This window comes from Zosterops lateralis, assembly GCF_965231275.1.
Source record: "Zosterops lateralis genome assembly, chromosome: 1".
NCBI classification, from domain to species: domain Eukaryota; kingdom Metazoa; phylum Chordata; class Aves; order Passeriformes; family Zosteropidae; genus Zosterops; species Zosterops lateralis.
This window is the reverse complement of record NC_139762.1, coordinates 20,563,209-20,579,754: the sequence shown is the minus strand read 5'-3', so window position 1 is coordinate 20,579,754 and position 16,546 is coordinate 20,563,209. Positions and strand designations below refer to the sequence as shown.

At 44.4% G+C, this 16,546-nt stretch overlaps 1 protein-coding gene across 1 annotated transcript in view; it reads left to right on the top strand.

Annotated features, from left to right (window-relative positions):
• Positions 1 to 16,075, top strand: part of MALRD1 (MAM and LDL receptor class A domain containing 1) — a 239,833-nt gene extending 223,758 nt beyond the window's left edge. The window contains exons 39-41 of the mRNA XM_083877445.1: positions 13,210 to 13,285; positions 14,968 to 15,024; positions 15,737 to 16,075. Coding sequence (XP_083733571.1) covers positions 13,210 to 13,285; positions 14,968 to 15,024; positions 15,737 to 15,838 — 235 coding nt within the window. The 3' untranslated portion in view covers positions 15,839 to 16,075. The remainder of the gene's footprint in view (positions 1 to 13,209; positions 13,286 to 14,967; positions 15,025 to 15,736) is intronic.
• Positions 16,076 to 16,546: the final 471 nt, after the last annotated feature.

Below are 16,546 nucleotides of genomic sequence, written 5' to 3'. Positions count from 1 at the left end.
CTGTAGAATATTTTTGTTCTGAAGGATAAGTACTATAGTCAGAAGTTTTCAGTTTTTCTGAAATGTACAGCTGATGATCACCACATATAGGAACGATTGTACAGAAACAAGAGGAAACATGCTGAAATAGAGCCAATCTCTGTAGTCTACAGCCTTCAAGATTACAAAGATGAAAGTTGCAAAGGAGTGATTCAAAAAAATAAATTAAATTCCCTAAAGTGACTCAAAAGGCACAAAGTACAGACTTAGGAAACCCATACAGCACATTAACAGTGGAATCAAACATCCAAGTGACTTGTACATAATTTTAGATGCAGCTTTTGGAAAGCCTTCTCTCCTTCTATCATGCCTCCTATTTCTTTCATGGGATGAATAAAATATAGCCTATGTTGCTTTGCGTATCTGTCTCTCAGGTCAGCTCAGCGCCAGCTGGGCCGCCCTGCTAGTTGTGATACGCCAACAGTACCTTCGCGTGGGTTTTTGGCTCCGCAGCCCCGTTGCCCTAGCTGTCTCGGCCGTGGTTAGAAAGAGGGGACACTCCAGGCTCAGGAAGAAAAGGTTTTATTCGGGTAACTCAGGGGGAAGTCCCTGGTTCCAGGCCTGTGCCTCTGGGGAGTGACCCTGGGCCTCGGTTACAGGGGGTTTTTGTTCCCCCAAATCTCAGGGGTGGACACCAGTTACAGAGACCAATCACACAAAACCAGGTGGGTAAGGTCAAAATGCAATACACAACATTAACAAATCAGGTGGATTTGGGATGTGGCCCTGGGAGGCTCACCAATCCCTGTCAGACACCTCTCCTGAAGGTCTGGGGTCTGGGGGATGGTGGACATGTGGGGGAGAAGTACAATGGGATGGGGGAAAACACAATAGGACGATCGAAACCCAGGGCAGAGGATTAGAGTTGTCTTGGCAACTCTTATCAACCTCTGATAAGCACATTCCAAGACAGTAACTTTACCTGGCTAGGGTTAAAGTCCAAATCACATCAAACCTACAACTAAGAAACTTATGATACTATTCCAGCACCCCCACACCTCCCCCTTTTTCTTTTAATTGTGTCACTGGTCTGGAGTGTATAAATCTGATTCACACTCGCTGCTGGAGTCAGAGTCCGGTGGGAATTCGATGGCAGGTGTCACTGAATGCACTGAGGGGGCAGTAGTGGGGAAAATTGCATTCATGATCAGGCTTTTGACCAAACCAGAAGCAATGGCTACAATTAAGATGATGAACAGAAACAACAGTCCGGTTTTGATCCACGAGCTGGCGATGTTAGAGAGTCCAACACCTTTAAAGAGGTTGTCAAACCAGTCCCCTGTTTCTTGTTTGATGGACTCGACCATTCCTCGCAGCTGCTGGATTGATTTTTTGATGATCTCAGCCTTAGATGATAAAACTCAGCAAAAAGGGTTAGTTAAACAACCATCGAAAACACTCCTCTGGGGGAAACAGCTCTTCTGCTTCCCCTTCATGACAGAAAACCCAGGAGGGAAGAGTAATTGGGCTGGGAGGACTTGCCTCTGGGCCCGCATCCTCCTCCTCCTTTTTCCTCCTTCTCCAGGAGGCCACAGTGACCTGGGGTACTTTCATTTCTGAACCCTTGGGAACATAGGGTCTCACATTTCTGGAGGGGATCCACCGCAAACCGGTGGGAGTGGAGACGCAGGCGTATCCACGTCCCCAGGTTACTAAATCATGGGGACCCTGTATCCTCAAGGTCTCTGGATCCTTGACAAGGACCTTTGGCCTTTCCCGGGGCTCCAACTGTGAGCTCCCACGGAAATGCCTTGTCACCGGCGGGTTCATGGTTTCAAAGGAACAGTTAAGAAAGTTCAACGTGAACGAGGCACGGGCTAATCTTACAGACGGTGGCTCAATCTTGAGAATCGGTTGCTGTTGGCTGAGGACTCTTTTGAGGTTCTGGTGAGTCCTTTCTACAATCGCCTGGCCTGTCGGAGAGTGGGGGATCCCAGTTTTGTGTTCCACTCCCCATTGTTGCAGAAAACTGCAGAATTCTTTGGACCTGTATGCTGGACCATTGTCTGTTTTCAGGGACTTTGGGATGCCCAGGACAGAGAAAGCCTGGATGAGATGCTTGATAGCATCCCCAGCCTTCTCCCCTGTGTGGGCAGAAGCAAAAACCGCTCCTGAGAATGTGTCCACAGAGACGTGCACGTATTTCTGCCTCCCAAAGGGGGCAAAGTGCGTGACGTCTGTCTGCCACACTTCACAACTGGACAAACCACGGGGATTCACGCCTGTGGGCATGGATGGGATGGCATACCTGTGACATTGCGGACAGCCAGTCACAATCGCTTTGGCCTGGTCACGGGTTAAGTTAAACTGCCTGACCAGACCTGGCGCGTTTTGATGGTGAAGCTGATGACTGATTCTGGCTTGCTCAAAACGGTTTGGCAGAGGGGCTACCTCCACAGGGGCAGCGAGAGCATCGGCTCTCCTGTTTCCCTCTGCTATGAAACCTGGGAGCTCTGTATGCGACCTGGTGTGCATCACATAAAAGGGTTGCTTTCTGTGGGAAATCAGTTTGACTAGCTTGGAAAGCAACTTAAATAGAGTGACATTGGAAACCTCCTGCAGCACAGAATGTTCTGCTCTAGAAACTATCCCTGCAACATAACTTGAATCTGTTACCAAATTGAAAGGTCCAGGGAACGTCTCAAATGCCCTAACGACTGCGGCCAGCTCGGCAACCTGAGGTGATCCTTCCACCTCAATCACCTCTGATTCCCACCTCTGGGTGAGGGGGTCCCGCCAAGTCATAACTGATTTGTGGGACTTTCCGGACGCGTCAGTGAAGACGGTTAGAGCCTTAAGAGGCTCCTTGCTTTGGACACTTTTTAATTCCAATCGAAATTGGGCATCCGAATTGAAAATTTTGTGGGCAGGCCGATGAATAGAAATTTGACCAGGGTAGTTATCTAGGGCAAACTGCAGCGCTTCGTTCTCTTGAAGCAGATGCTCTAGCATAGCTTTTGTAATTTGACCAGATTTCAATTTGATTGGCATGTGAATGCACTCAAAGTCACAACCAGCCAGTTCCCTAAGGCGCACTCTGGCTTTCCGTATCAGGTCAGCCATCAATTCTTGTGGCTTTGTCATTCTTTTGGTCCTGTGGTGGCTCAGAAAAACCCACTCTATAATAGAGAGAGGATCTTCTTTGCCTTGGACCTCCCTTGATTTTTTAAGGGTTTTGTTGTTCCACTGAAAAATCATCCCATGGAGATGTGGCAGCTTTCCTAAGATGATGAAACGAAAAGGCAGGTCAGGTTTACATCTGTTGGCCTGTCTGGTGGACAATGCATGTTGAATGTTATCCAGTGCAATTTTTGCCTCTGGGGTGAGGGCCCTGGGTGAACTCAGTTCAGCTCCCCCTTTTAACAAATTGAAAAGGGGGGCCAGGTCTTCGGTAGAAAGGCCTAGCCAAGGTCTCACCCAATTCAGAGCTCCACACAGCTGATGGACATCTGCAAGGGTCTGAATTTGGGTTTTGATTTCCAATTTTTGAGGAACAATAGTCCTCTTCCCAATTTCCAGCCCTAGGTATTTCCAGGGTGGCATCTTTTGAATTTTGGATTCCTGTAGTTCAAAACCTGCGTCAACCAGTGCAGCCACGGTGAGGTCAAGGGCATGTGCCAACAGGTCATCTGTTGGTGCAGAAATCAACACATCGTCGAAATAATGCTGGATTATCACTTGGGGCACCGCTGCACGCACAGGTGCGAGCAGGGAAGCAACATACCTTTGACAGATCACTGGCGAAACTTTTAGACCCTGCGGAAGGACTCTCCACTGATACCTCTTTCGTGGAGCTTCTCGGTTCAAGGTGGGCACTGAGAATGCAAACCTTGGGGCATCATCAGGATGGAGGGGAATGTGAAAGAAACAGTCCTTTATGTCAATTACAGTCAAACTCCAGTTTTCGGGGAGCATGCTTGGGGCAGGCATCCCTGGTTGCAGGGATCCCATGTCCTCAATTACCTCATTAATTTTGCGGAGGTCATGGAGGAGCCTCCACCTGGTCTTATCTGCTTTCTGAATGACAAACACTGGAGAGTTCCACGGTGAAGTGGTCTCTTCAATGTGGCCCTTTTTCAGCTGTTCTTCCACAAGCTCATTGAGCGCCTTTAACTTCTGTTTAGAAAGTGGCCACTGCTCTATCCAGATTGGTTGATCTGACAGCCAATTCAGTTTCTGTATAGGGCGCTCCTCAGTGACCACTGCCTGAAAAACCTTTGGAGGGTCAGGAATGTTAATCGTGACTCCCCATTGGGACATCAAATCTCTTCCCCACAGAGGTTCATCAAAATCCAAAACAAATGGGCGTAGCGTGGCTATTTGCCCGTTTGGCCCTTCAATTGTCACTGCCTTTTTTGACTGCTTGGCTAGTTGCAAGCCTCCAATACCATTTACATGTTTGGCAATGTCCTGCAGTTCCCAATGTGATGGCCACATCCTTTCTGGGACGACTGTCACATCAGCAGCTGTGTCCCAAGCTCCTTTAAGGAGTTTGGATTCCCCACTCATAGAAAGCTTACAGAAATCTTTTGGCCTGTTTGAGCCTATCTTTTTTACCACAGCGACAGTGGTGTCTTTGTCGCTTTCTCCTTTGCCACTCTCTGTGGCACTTTCCTCTGGACTTGCTTTTACTGCAAGTCCTTGCACTGCAGGGATGGCCTGGGCAATAATTTGCCCTTTTGGTAGGAAGGTGGGTGGGTTTTCACTACGGAGCCACACAACAAATCGCTCTGGGTCAGTTGTGATTGTCCCAGGGGCGACCTGTATGTCTGAGGGGGTGAACTTACAGTCCCCAATGACCACAAATTTTGTCTCCACCATGTGCCACGTGCCGGGTTCCTTTGAGACCATGGCTGTTTGCCACTGACTGTCCCGCAGGTGAAGAGGCTCAGCCAACTGGAGCTTAAATGGCTCATACCTATCCGCTGTTGTCAAGGATCCTGATGGCTCAGGCAATACTATGTGCCTCGGTTTCCCTTGTTTTGTCAGGTCCTGTGAAGAGAGAGACATATCTGATTTAGGTGACCTTTTTTCTTTTTGGGTTGTTTGGGCTGCCCGATTGGGATCGTCACGCTGGGCAGTTCCGCGCTCTCGAATCAGTTTTTTGACACCCTGGTGTTCCTTTTGTTCTCCCTCCCCTCATGTTCCCTTTCCTGTTTTAAGAAATTGTCAAATTGTCCCTTCAATGGACACTGATTGATCCAGTGACCGCTTTTTCCACACAGAAAACACTGGCTGTTAGCACGTGCAGGAGCGTTCTTCTTGTGTGGTTCTGGTGTTTTAGGTGTTTCCACAGCCGCAGCGGTGATTTTATGGCGCGTTTTCCCCTCTTTAAGGGCTGGTTTCCTGCAGCGTGGGACGACGGCACTGACGGCTTGTAGCATCTCCTTGAGAGGAGGTGTCGAGCCTGGTTCTCTGGGTATCAGATTTATTGCAGCAGTGCACTCCTCGTTCGCATGAGAGAAAGCCAACTGCTGAATCACTTGTTTCTGTGCCTCCTCTCCATTAAATTGCTGTTCCACAGCTGAAGCAAGTCGCTCCACAAATTTGACATAGGGTTCTTGTGGTTCCTGAAAAATGTCTAAGTAATATTGTGAGGGGCCATCGGGCCGCATTTTCAGAAAGGCTTTGCATGCTTGATTAGCTACAAACTCAAGGACATTTTGGGGAATGTTGGTAGCCTGGTCTGCGGCTGCTTTCCAATCCCCTTCCCCTAACAGGTGGTTTAGGGTAATAGGATTGCCTGCATTATCAGTTGCTGTGGTTGGGTCCTCTAGCAAACCTGGCAATGCAGCTTTCAGCAGTTTTCTCCAAGTGACCTCCCATAGCTCAAATTCCATTTTGCTTGAGAGGCACTTGAAAATCTGCTTCAAATCAAAAGGTACAACTGTGATTCCACCAAAAGAAGTAAACAACAAGCCTTCGAAATAAGGACTATGTCGCCCATATTCCTTTAATGCCTTCATGAGGTCTTTAACAAGTGTCTGTGACAACGCTTTCCAGGTGGCTACTGTGGTTCCCTGCCCCCTGCTCCTTCGGTATGTCACCGGAGTAACTGTGGGTACCCCATCTGTGTTTGCACCTCCGAGCTCCTGCTTCCCTCCCTCTTGGACCCCAGCCGCTGCCTCAGGTTCCCAGTTGTAAGCTGGGGGTTGCTCCCAGCCTGCCTGTGGCACGGGCGGCTGTGGCCGTTGAAAGCTTGGAAAGGCATTTCCCGAAAAAGGTGCAGTCGGGGACACCGTGTTCCCGAGTGGGGGGTAGGGCGGGGGCGGTGCCGGTGGGGCTCCCCCTGTGGGAGGTGGCTGCGGGGGGGCGGGCTGGGGCAGGGGCGGCGCCTCGCTCGCGCCGTGGGGGGGCGGCAGGAACGCGGGCTGGGGCAGGGGCGGCGCCTCGCTCATGCCGTGGGGGGGAGGGAAGGGGCTCCACGGTGCTGTGGGGTGCTGCTGCGGCGGGGGGAGAAAGGGAGGGGGGGCCACGGAGTCCGGTCTTTTCAGCCACTGTCCCGGGAACCCGGCAAAAGCGGCTGCAGCGCCGGCATTCGGTGGGGGGAGGGGAGCGGGCGGCTGCGTTTCCGGGAAGGGCGCCGGCAGCCCGGGCAGGGGAGGAGGGGCAGTCGGCAGCCCCGACGGGGGAGGAGGGGCCGGCAGTGCCGGCGGGGGAGGGGCAGCCGACAGCCCCGGGGGCAGCGGCGAGCCCCACGCTGTTGGGGTTTTGCCCTGATCCCCTCCCGGTCCCAGGGGCAGGGGTGGGGGAGGTGGGGGGTGCAGGGCTTTTTCGGGACCACAAGGCTCGGGATAAATCGGTTCCGGAAAAGCAGGCTGAGGAAAAAGGGGGTGGGGTGGATAAGGAGTCTTCCCGGAGGAAGGAACCGCCCACTCCGGGGGCGGGGCGGGCAGGGGGAAGGTTCTGGGCGGAGTTGGGGCGGTGCCCTCACAGTAGGAGTGGGGTAAACCCCACCCCTGGCTCTGAGGGGGCGTGGGAAGGGGCGGGGGAAGGGGCGTGGGGAGGGGCGTGGGGAGGGGCGGGGGAAGGGGCGGGGGAAGGCCTTGTGAGGAAAAAGGGGGCGGGTACAGGGAGGGGCCAGTAGGAGGGGGCTGAAAGGGATTCTGGGAACAAGAAGGGGGAAGGGCACCAAGAGGCTGCACCTCGTGGCTGTCGCCATTATGGAGGCCTTTTCCTTTGTTCTCTGGGGAGGGGGGGGTCTCCGGGTCTCCCTTCGGGGGTTTCTCACAGCCGTTTTCGCTGCCGGACCCACCCGGGCTAGTTGGAGACTGGCGGTTTTCCTCGGCGAATGAGAAACGGACTCTGGGTTTGTTGGCTGGGGAAATCGGGGGGGTAGTGGGGGGGGTTTGGGCGTTCTGGCCAGCCAGACTGCCCCGGGAGCCCCGAACAGCCCGGCCGTGGCTGCGGGGCGCGGGGGACCCAGGAATTCTCAAAATGCTTGGCGAGGGGGAACTGTGGGGGGCCGGAGCATTTTTTAAAATACCTGGGGGGGTTTTGGGGGTTTTAGGGGACTTGGGGGGCTTGGGCGATTTCGGAGAGGGGAAAAGGGGAGATCTGGGGGGTTTGGGAGATTTCGGGGAGGCCGGGGGATGGGACCGGGGGGGCTGGGGGGACTTGGGAGAGGCAGGGGGAGGGGTATGGGGGGAAGGGACTGAGGGACGGCAGTGAGAGAATGCAACTTTGTTATCTTGCATTCCTGTGATCTCTTCTAAGGCAGCTTTTATTTGCCACGGCCAGAATGCAAATTTTGCAGCCAGGACGTCTCCTGACTTCCCTAATTTTTCCAACTTTTTAGAAGCATTTTCCCAGAACCAAATGCTGTTCACTTGGTCCGAATTAACATTCGGAAAATGCAAAAACAAATACCTAATAAACTTTTTCAGTTCCTTTTTTGAGTATTTAATTTTGGCAACAATTAAAACTCCAATTAAACTTTTAAAAACCTCTTTCTGGGTGGTGTTTAGTCCGTTTCCCATTCCGACTAGCTGTTATCCTTTTCCACCACCCCTTCCCAGCAAAACCACCCCCCAAATCCCTGTGGGCGTCCTTTCCTAGGGGTAAGGGCTTCCTTCGGGTGGACCCCCGGTCCCCCCCTGTCCCGTCCCTCCTAGGGTTCCCTGAGGCTTCCCAAGCCTCTGTGGTGGGTATCCTTCCCTCCCTTAGAGGAAATATACTCACCAAGCCCTCGGGACACTGGAGACGTTGCTGGGGCAACCACACGCCGGAAGGGACTCCTCTGGGCAGGAGCTGTTCCCTTCTCCCACCAGGGGTGCTTTTTTAGCAACCCCAGTGGCTCCGTGAGATGCTGAAGACCTCGGGACACGACAAGGCGACGTCCTCTCAGAAGGTCTCTGGGTCACAGGGTCCGAGTCTCCTCAGGCCTCCGTGTCAGCTCCCACGGCACAGCGGGTCAAAAGGCGTCTGCAGGCCCCACAGTTGGCGCGCCAATCTGTTGCTTTGCGTATCTGTCTCTCAGGTCAGCTCAGCGCCAGCTGGGCCGCCCTGCTAGTTGTGATACGCCAACAGTACCTTCGCGTGGGTTTTTGGCTCCGCAGCCCCGTTGCCCTAGCTGTCTCGGCCGTGGTTAGAAAGAGGGGACACTCCAGGCTCAGGAAGAAAAGGTTTTATTCGGGTAACTCAGGGGGAAGTCCCTGGTTCCAGGCCTGTGCCTCTGGGGAGTGACCCTGGGCCTCGGTTACAGGGGGTTTTTGTTCCCCCAAATCTCAGGGGTGGACACCAGTTACAGAGACCAATCACACAAAACCAGGTGGGTAAGGTCAAAATGCAATACACAACATTAACAAATCAGGTGGATTTGGGATGTGGCCCTGGGAGGCTCACCAATCCCTGTCAGACACCTCTCCTGAAGGTCTGGGGTCTGGGGGATGGTGGACATGTGGGGGAGAAGTACAATGGGATGGGGGAAAACACAATAGGACGATCGAAACCCAGGGCAGAGGATTAGAGTTGTCTTGGCAACTCTTATCAACCTCTGATAAGCACATTCCAAGACAGTAACTTTACCTGGCTAGGGTTAAAGTCCAAATCACATCAAACCTACAACTAAGAAACTTATGATACTATTCCAGCACCCCCACAAGCCTACTTCAGCAAACCTAAATTAGGTTGAAAATACTTTAAATATGTTTCCTAAATTAAGATCTTGAGGTTTTGTTTCTGTTAAAAACCAAAGCTTTAGCACACTTATAAAAATTCTTTTAAGGGATTATTTTAATTAGTAGCTTAATTGTAATTAAATCTTTGGTCCACTAGGATTTTGTCATTATTGTTAGAGATCAGATGGTAAGCATTGCTCCAGTACTGTATTTCCTAAAAAACTGTGCTCTGTATGAAAGATTTGTTCTTTCTTTGAAAGGCATATTGAAAAGTAAAAAATTATGAGCTCTTGCATCCAAAAAAATGAAATCTAAATACATTAATTTTCCATTAACAAGAATGATGTTACTCAGCAGTCTGTTTATACATTGGTGGGTATTTTGTGGAGCATACAACTTCTTCCTGTCTTTGTGAAATTGTAGTGGAGAAACCTCTGACAAGGCAGTGGTTTTCACTACTAAAGAATGCAGATGAGCTTAGCAAAGCTATCCCCCATGCTACCTCAACCTAGGATGATTAATTCTCTCCTTTCCTATTGTGGTATTTCTGGGTATGTAAGAAAACCCAGTTCTCTCTAAATTAGCTTACACATATATTTTAGTATTTTTTTACTTTTTTTAACTTTCTTTTTGTACTTTTTTTACTGCATTTACTACTTCATCCAGTTGTTAGATTACAGCACTTCTGTAAACATGATTTTAATTAAATTTTCACTCATGTTTTCTTTAAGATCTTTTAAGTAATTTGAAAATATTTCAGAAATTTCAAGACTATCTATTGATGTCCCTTAGAAATAACTGCTTGATGCATTCACAAACAGGGGGTAATCATATATATATGAACATTATATATATAAAAATATTATATGTAAACATATTCATATGTATGCATCTATGTGTTTACATATATATATGTATACATACATATCTATGTTGTATGTATGCGTACATACGTACATACATACAACGTATGTATGTGTATCTCTGTGTATACATATATTTGTATATGTACATGTGTATGTTGTATGTACATGTAACATAAATAAGGTAGTATGGTCAATGTGACTTTGGCAAAAAATGTTCCTGAGAACAGAAGAGAATTTAAAAAAGTTGATACTCCACTTGAGTTTGTGGTGCACAAATTCAAGCAGTGCCCATATTTTGCGACATAAAATTCCCATTATCCCTAAGGTTCAGCGGCTAATACATATGGTTTTCATGATTCAGATCTAGAGTGGGAGGACACCTGAAATCTGCTGGACTCAATTTTGTTTCTTGAGACATAGACAGCACTAAGCACAGCAATTTCAGCACTAAGCACAGCAACCACAAACGTTGAAGAACTTGGCCAGCAGTCTGTTTGGTACCCACAGTTTGGCACAGTATCCTTCTGGTTAGTTCTCCTCCTTGCAGAGGAAGCTGGAGATCTGTGTTCAGCACCCTCCTGCCCTCAGGACAGACATGTTCTTGCCCAAAAAAGCTGTCTATATGTCTTGCACAAACTGCTCAAGTTTAATGGAGTGATAAAAGAGAATCAGACCTGTCCCTATCCTTACCACTTGCTACTGGAACAGTCAGGGTGTTTCACACTGAGAATTGTGTGACGTGGGTTGCCCTTTGGAAGTGTCTCGACTGACTCCAAGCAGAACTGATTTGCTCAATTCCGTGTCACGCTCTTAGGCCATACAGTTGGTTTGTGACATCGAAATGAGGCACCAAAATTAACGCATGTAAGTCTTCTAAACAAAGTGCTTTGGGCACTAGCTTAGAAGAAGAGCCAAACTCCTTAAAAACTTCTCATCTGAGTTTGCTTCTGGCCTCAGATTTTGTGAGCCATGCTTTCATTTTAGAGTAAAAAATAAATTTTGTACATGCTTTCTGGACTTTATTCAGGAGGACTGGTATGCAAATATACACTTAGTAGGCATAAAAATAATCTGTCATTGCTTCACTAAGCAAACTAAATGAATCAGAATATCATGGTTTATTACAGTTAAGATTAGATCAAATGAAAAAATTAACAGGTTCAGATATTCAGCTTTCCCCATTGTTGCATCAGGTAATCAAACTAAATTATGAGACTGGCATTAGAAGTAATTACTTTCTGACATTCTTGTTGTGAAAAATTTTAGGGAGAGATGTCTGGTTAAGTCTAAAACCCAAATTTAGTTTCTTGCAGTGATTTAATTAATAAGGTAGAATATTTCTGTGCCTTATGTGTGTCTTCCTCCCAAGCAGCCATTTTGATTTTAGGTATTTGCAACAGAAATCATTAATGCGACCCCTCTGTGGTTCCCACTGAGGAACTGCTTCCCTTTCCAACATCTCCGTGGGCTGTGCTCCTGTGACTGCTCTTGTCCCCTCAGTCCTGCCTACCACAGTAACACAGAGTCTGTCTATCAGATTCCAGGGAGACATGGCTTCAAACACCTGTATAGGAGCAGCTTTGGAACAGAAACACTTTTTTAACATAACAAAATTTATTTCTCCATTATCAAGATTGATAGAAAGCTTCAGGGAAAATTTTTGTCCTAGAATACTGTGCATGCAGATTTCTATGTAATCAAGACATATGCTCTTATTCATAAAAACTGTGGATAAAACCCAAAAATACTAAATACGTCCCTTCAAAAGCAAACATTAGCTTCTGCTTCATTCTTTAGTAATTTTAACTAATTCTTTAGTAATTTTAACTAATACATCTGTTGCTTTTTATGTAGTATTGGAACGCCTTTGGTGATTCTGGGCCTCTCACTACAACAAAGACATTAAGGTGTTGGAGAGAGACCAGAACAACAAAGCTGGTGAAGTGTCTAGAGATTACGTCCTGTGAGGAGCAACTGAGGGAGCAGGAAGTGCTTCATATGTAGAAATAGGGTTCAGGGGAGACCTTACTGCTCTCTACAACCACCTGAGGCTGGAGGTTCTGGGCAGGTGGGGGTCAGTCCCTTCTCCCAGCAACAAGTTACAGGACAAGAGGACATGGCCTCAAGCTGTGCCAGGGAAGTTCAGGCTGGGCATGAGGAAGAATTTCTTCACCAAAGGGGTTGTTAAGCATTGGAACAGACTGCCAATGGATGTGGAATCACCAACCCCGGAGGTGGAGGCACTGGGCATAGAACTTAGTCCAGTTGACAAGATGGTGATTAGTCAAATGTTGGACTCAGTGATCTTAGAGTTCTCTTCCAACATAAATGATTCTGTGATTCTGTGATTTCGAGCAGTGTGGAATATTAACAACTAGTCATCTATATGGGAAAAAAAAATAGATCTAGGCAGCAAGCTCCATCACCATTCTGATTTTGCAGAATAAATGTGATTGACTGCTCAGGCCATAAGTGCTTCCAAAAAGATATAGGATGTGTGAAGACCTCTATGAAGAAACCATATCTTTAAACCTCCAGATGAGGCAATGGACATGAAATCCATAAATAGCAAAATTTGTCTTATTAATCTATCATAAATTGTTTAAGGCATTGTGTTAATTAATGAAAAATTTGCATTTCAATACCTCAAGTGATTATTTATTCCTGGCTTTGTAGCAAAAAGTACGGGTAGCTTTTATAGTTTTAAAACTGATTCTGATGGTTTTGACTGAAAAAGCAAGTTTTTTCCCAATTATTTGGAAAAGTGGAGTACTTATAATGATTAAATAACTAAGGTGCTCTTGAACTTGGAACCTAAGACCATGTTAATCAGTGAATTGTCAGTGTGATAGCAAAACACATGAAGAACATGATCTCATCCCATGGAAACAAATTATAGGAATTCAACCTTAAGGTAATCATGTTTTATTTAATGTGTAGCACTATACCTGCATTATATAAATACTAAATAGTCCTATGCATATCCAGAAGCATATATATATAGAAGAAACAGATGAAACCTAGACATTATTTATCCAGAATATTGGTTTAATTTCATTAATTTCAGTAGAGCTAAGTTGTAAATGTATTTAGCCACCTGTTTTTTTGGACTCAAGTCTTTTCAACTTTAATCTATTTTTTTTTTCTTTTTTTTTTTTTTTTTTTTTTTTATTTGACTTTTCAAGGAAAGTACAGGAAACTGCTATTTCTTCATTTGCCAATCCATTGTACAAAGACCTTAGTTCATCTGGGAAAGCAAAGGTAAGCTGCCTCTATATGTTCAGAAAAATGTGAGGTTGTAGTCCTCAAATAGTTTTCCATTAAAAGAATGTAATCCCTCAGTGAATTCTATTTAATAAAAGAAGTGAGAATTAAAAATTTACTCAGCACTCAGATCAGTTTCAGTGCATTTTCAAAACATATTAATATTTGAAATCATCTCAGTTTTGACAACATCTCACTGTTTATAATTATTATGACTATGGGTTGATGATTTGGAGGAAAAAAAGTATTTTGTTAAATATTTACTCACACATATATAAGAATAAGCTCCCTGGGACTTTTCTCCTTTTGTATCTGGAAAATAAAAAGACAAAAAGCAAACAAACAAACAAGCAAACGAAAAACCAAACAAAAAATCCAACAAAGCAAACACACAACAACAGAAGAACATCAACAACAACAAAAACACAAAATGCATGATTCGGCAACCAAGTTGCCTTTGCACACTCATTTAACTTTAATAAAACCATTCATAATCTTTTCCAGTATCTTAAACATACATCACAATTCCCATCACTGTAAAATTCACCTTGACACTAAACAAGCAATTGGCCACACATTTCCCTAGTACCATTTGCTGATCAGAATTAAGAGACTGACAGAGTAACAAATAAATTTTTGAACAAAATATATATATAAAAGTGAACATATTGCAGCAGAAGAATTAAAGGTGAGAATTAATTATCAAATTACAATGATAACTAAAATTCATGCCTTACATTTAACAAGAAATAAATGACTGAATTAAAATGAAGGTATCTCTAATATTTCATTTATAATTAAAAATAATACAGACAAAGAACCTTGGAGAAAAAAAGAAAAAAAATATATTTTAAATATCCTTCCTGCCTTTATTTTGATACTACCCTTATTAGCATTGAAAAAGCTAGGCTTGGCTTGAAATAGAAAATAAAACTTCCTTGTCCATTGCACAGTCAATAATATAAGATTCCATTGCAGCTTTGAATAGGATTAACTATGACATGCCATTTACTTTCTGTAAAAAGGTGCTATCACCTGATTTTAGAGACATTAGATCAAATGAATTCACTTATAGGTTAGAGTTTGTGAGAGCTCCAAGTTGGAAACATTCCCATCACAATCATGTCCAATTCATCAGGACATTTTTATTTTAGTTAAAATAGATTCCTGACAGGCTTCATTTAATAGCAAGTTGAAAAACAGAAGCACAGAGTCAGGAGAGACATTTTCATGGAAGACAGCCCCAGGCATCATGATTGAAGTCCAGCCATGTACCAGAATTTCCTCTATTTTCTCCAAGACTGGGAAAATACATGTTTACACTAATTCTTCTTTTTAAAAGAAAACAGGCATTATGAGTCTTCTCCCAGTCTGATGAGACTTAAATCTGAATGGTGTATCATCAATCAAAAGAGACAACAGAACGTGAGCAAAAGCTCTTGTCTCCAGCTGAATAACTCACAAGTTATGCCCTCGTGGGAGTCTCTGAGCTTAATAAAGAACAGTTCTCCTGAAGCTTTCTGAACACCAAAATCATGTGGGTTTAGCATAGCTACACTCTTGCTCATAATACTGCCTGGTAATTTTGGATCCATAGAATGTGTTACCCAGGTGCCACATGGCAGAATATATTTCCAGCTCACTAAAAATATTCTGAAGCAGTTTTTTTCTTTTTATAGTCTCCTGGTTATGCCACCTCATCTGCTGTTCAAATCAGTGTTTCTCCATGGCATGAGGTATGTAATAATACATTTCTAGGATGTGTGTTGGGCTAGTAAACTAAATTCATTTGTAGAGGAAAATGAAAAATGTCACTTAAAGTCAGTGGTATATTGCTACTTATACTGGAAGCACCTCTGGAAATCTGAGAAAGATGACCAGGGCTGAACTGGATGGCAAGGACCTCATAATAACAGTTCTAGTAGTGTTGCCCATCATAGCTACTTGTTACACCATGCACTAATTCAGTAAGTTTAATTTGGGGCAGATGCTGAAGAAAATGTTTAGAAGTACTGAAATCCTTACCTGAAGGGTTCATTTTACCTATTTTCTCATACATTTTTCATTCAAGGAAATTATAACCATTTTCTTGAATAAAAGGAAATTACAATATCAGGTACCAAAACTAGTGACCCACTGCAATTATGCTACTGTACACAGATTGCCTAAAATAATACTAAATGTATATTAGAGCAAGGGCTCTGGAGACAAGGGAAAAAAAGGTGGAAACAGATGCAGAAGTAGGTTAAATGACTTGATCAGTTGTATGTGGTTGGTAATTGTTTCGAACTTTATTCAGCTGAAAGTCTGGTCCAAAAATGTTTAGAGATTTTATAGTTTTCTTTAATATGTTACTTCTATAATGAATACAGCCATTTGTATGTGCATTTTAAAATATTAATTGAATAACTTGGATTTTAAATTTCATTCTATATTTTTTTCTTTTAGTATCCATTTAATGAAAATGTGAATGCTACTTCTTTTCCAAATCCTCTCTACGGCGTAGCAGCAGAAGACATGGAGAAATTATGTACCTCCTTGAAAACATAAACACAAACCAGGATCAATAGCGATTTTAACTCTTTGCCAAAAGATTCATTATAAAATCTCAAGTGTGCCATGATACTGTAGTATTTGCAATATGAATTAATATCTCATCACAGCATAACAAACAATAATCTAATTAAAACAATTAGATTCAGAAACTAAATTTATATTAAAAATGGAATCCATACATAACTAAACCATAATTATATATAGTCATATGTAATTTCTGTTGGTGCAGAAAGAGATTGATAATTATAACTATGAATTCATTTTACATTTGTACAGTTCAAATTCCAGTATGTTAATAAAATGTTTAATCAAATCCAGATTCTTAGGTTTGGGAATCATAATTTTTTGAGAAATAATGATTTAAATATTTCTGTAATTTTGCATTAGAAGGGGATTTTAACTGACTCTCTTAGTGTTCCAAGATGCAGAAGTGAAAGAAAAGTGTTTATAAAATTAGAAACATATCGAACTAAATCAAGAGTGGTCATGAATCATGGATTAGAATATCAGCTCAGCATGTGATTCATCTGTGACACACCAGTATATACACTTATTTTTTAAATATATATTTTATTATTAACCTTGATAGTTGACCAAATTTCCCTCTGGTCAGCTCTACAGTTCTGTAGTTCTGACCACACTGCTCCTGATAAATTTAGCTTAGTTGGTTGACAGAGGGTGGAAACTGGCATGTTCAGGAAA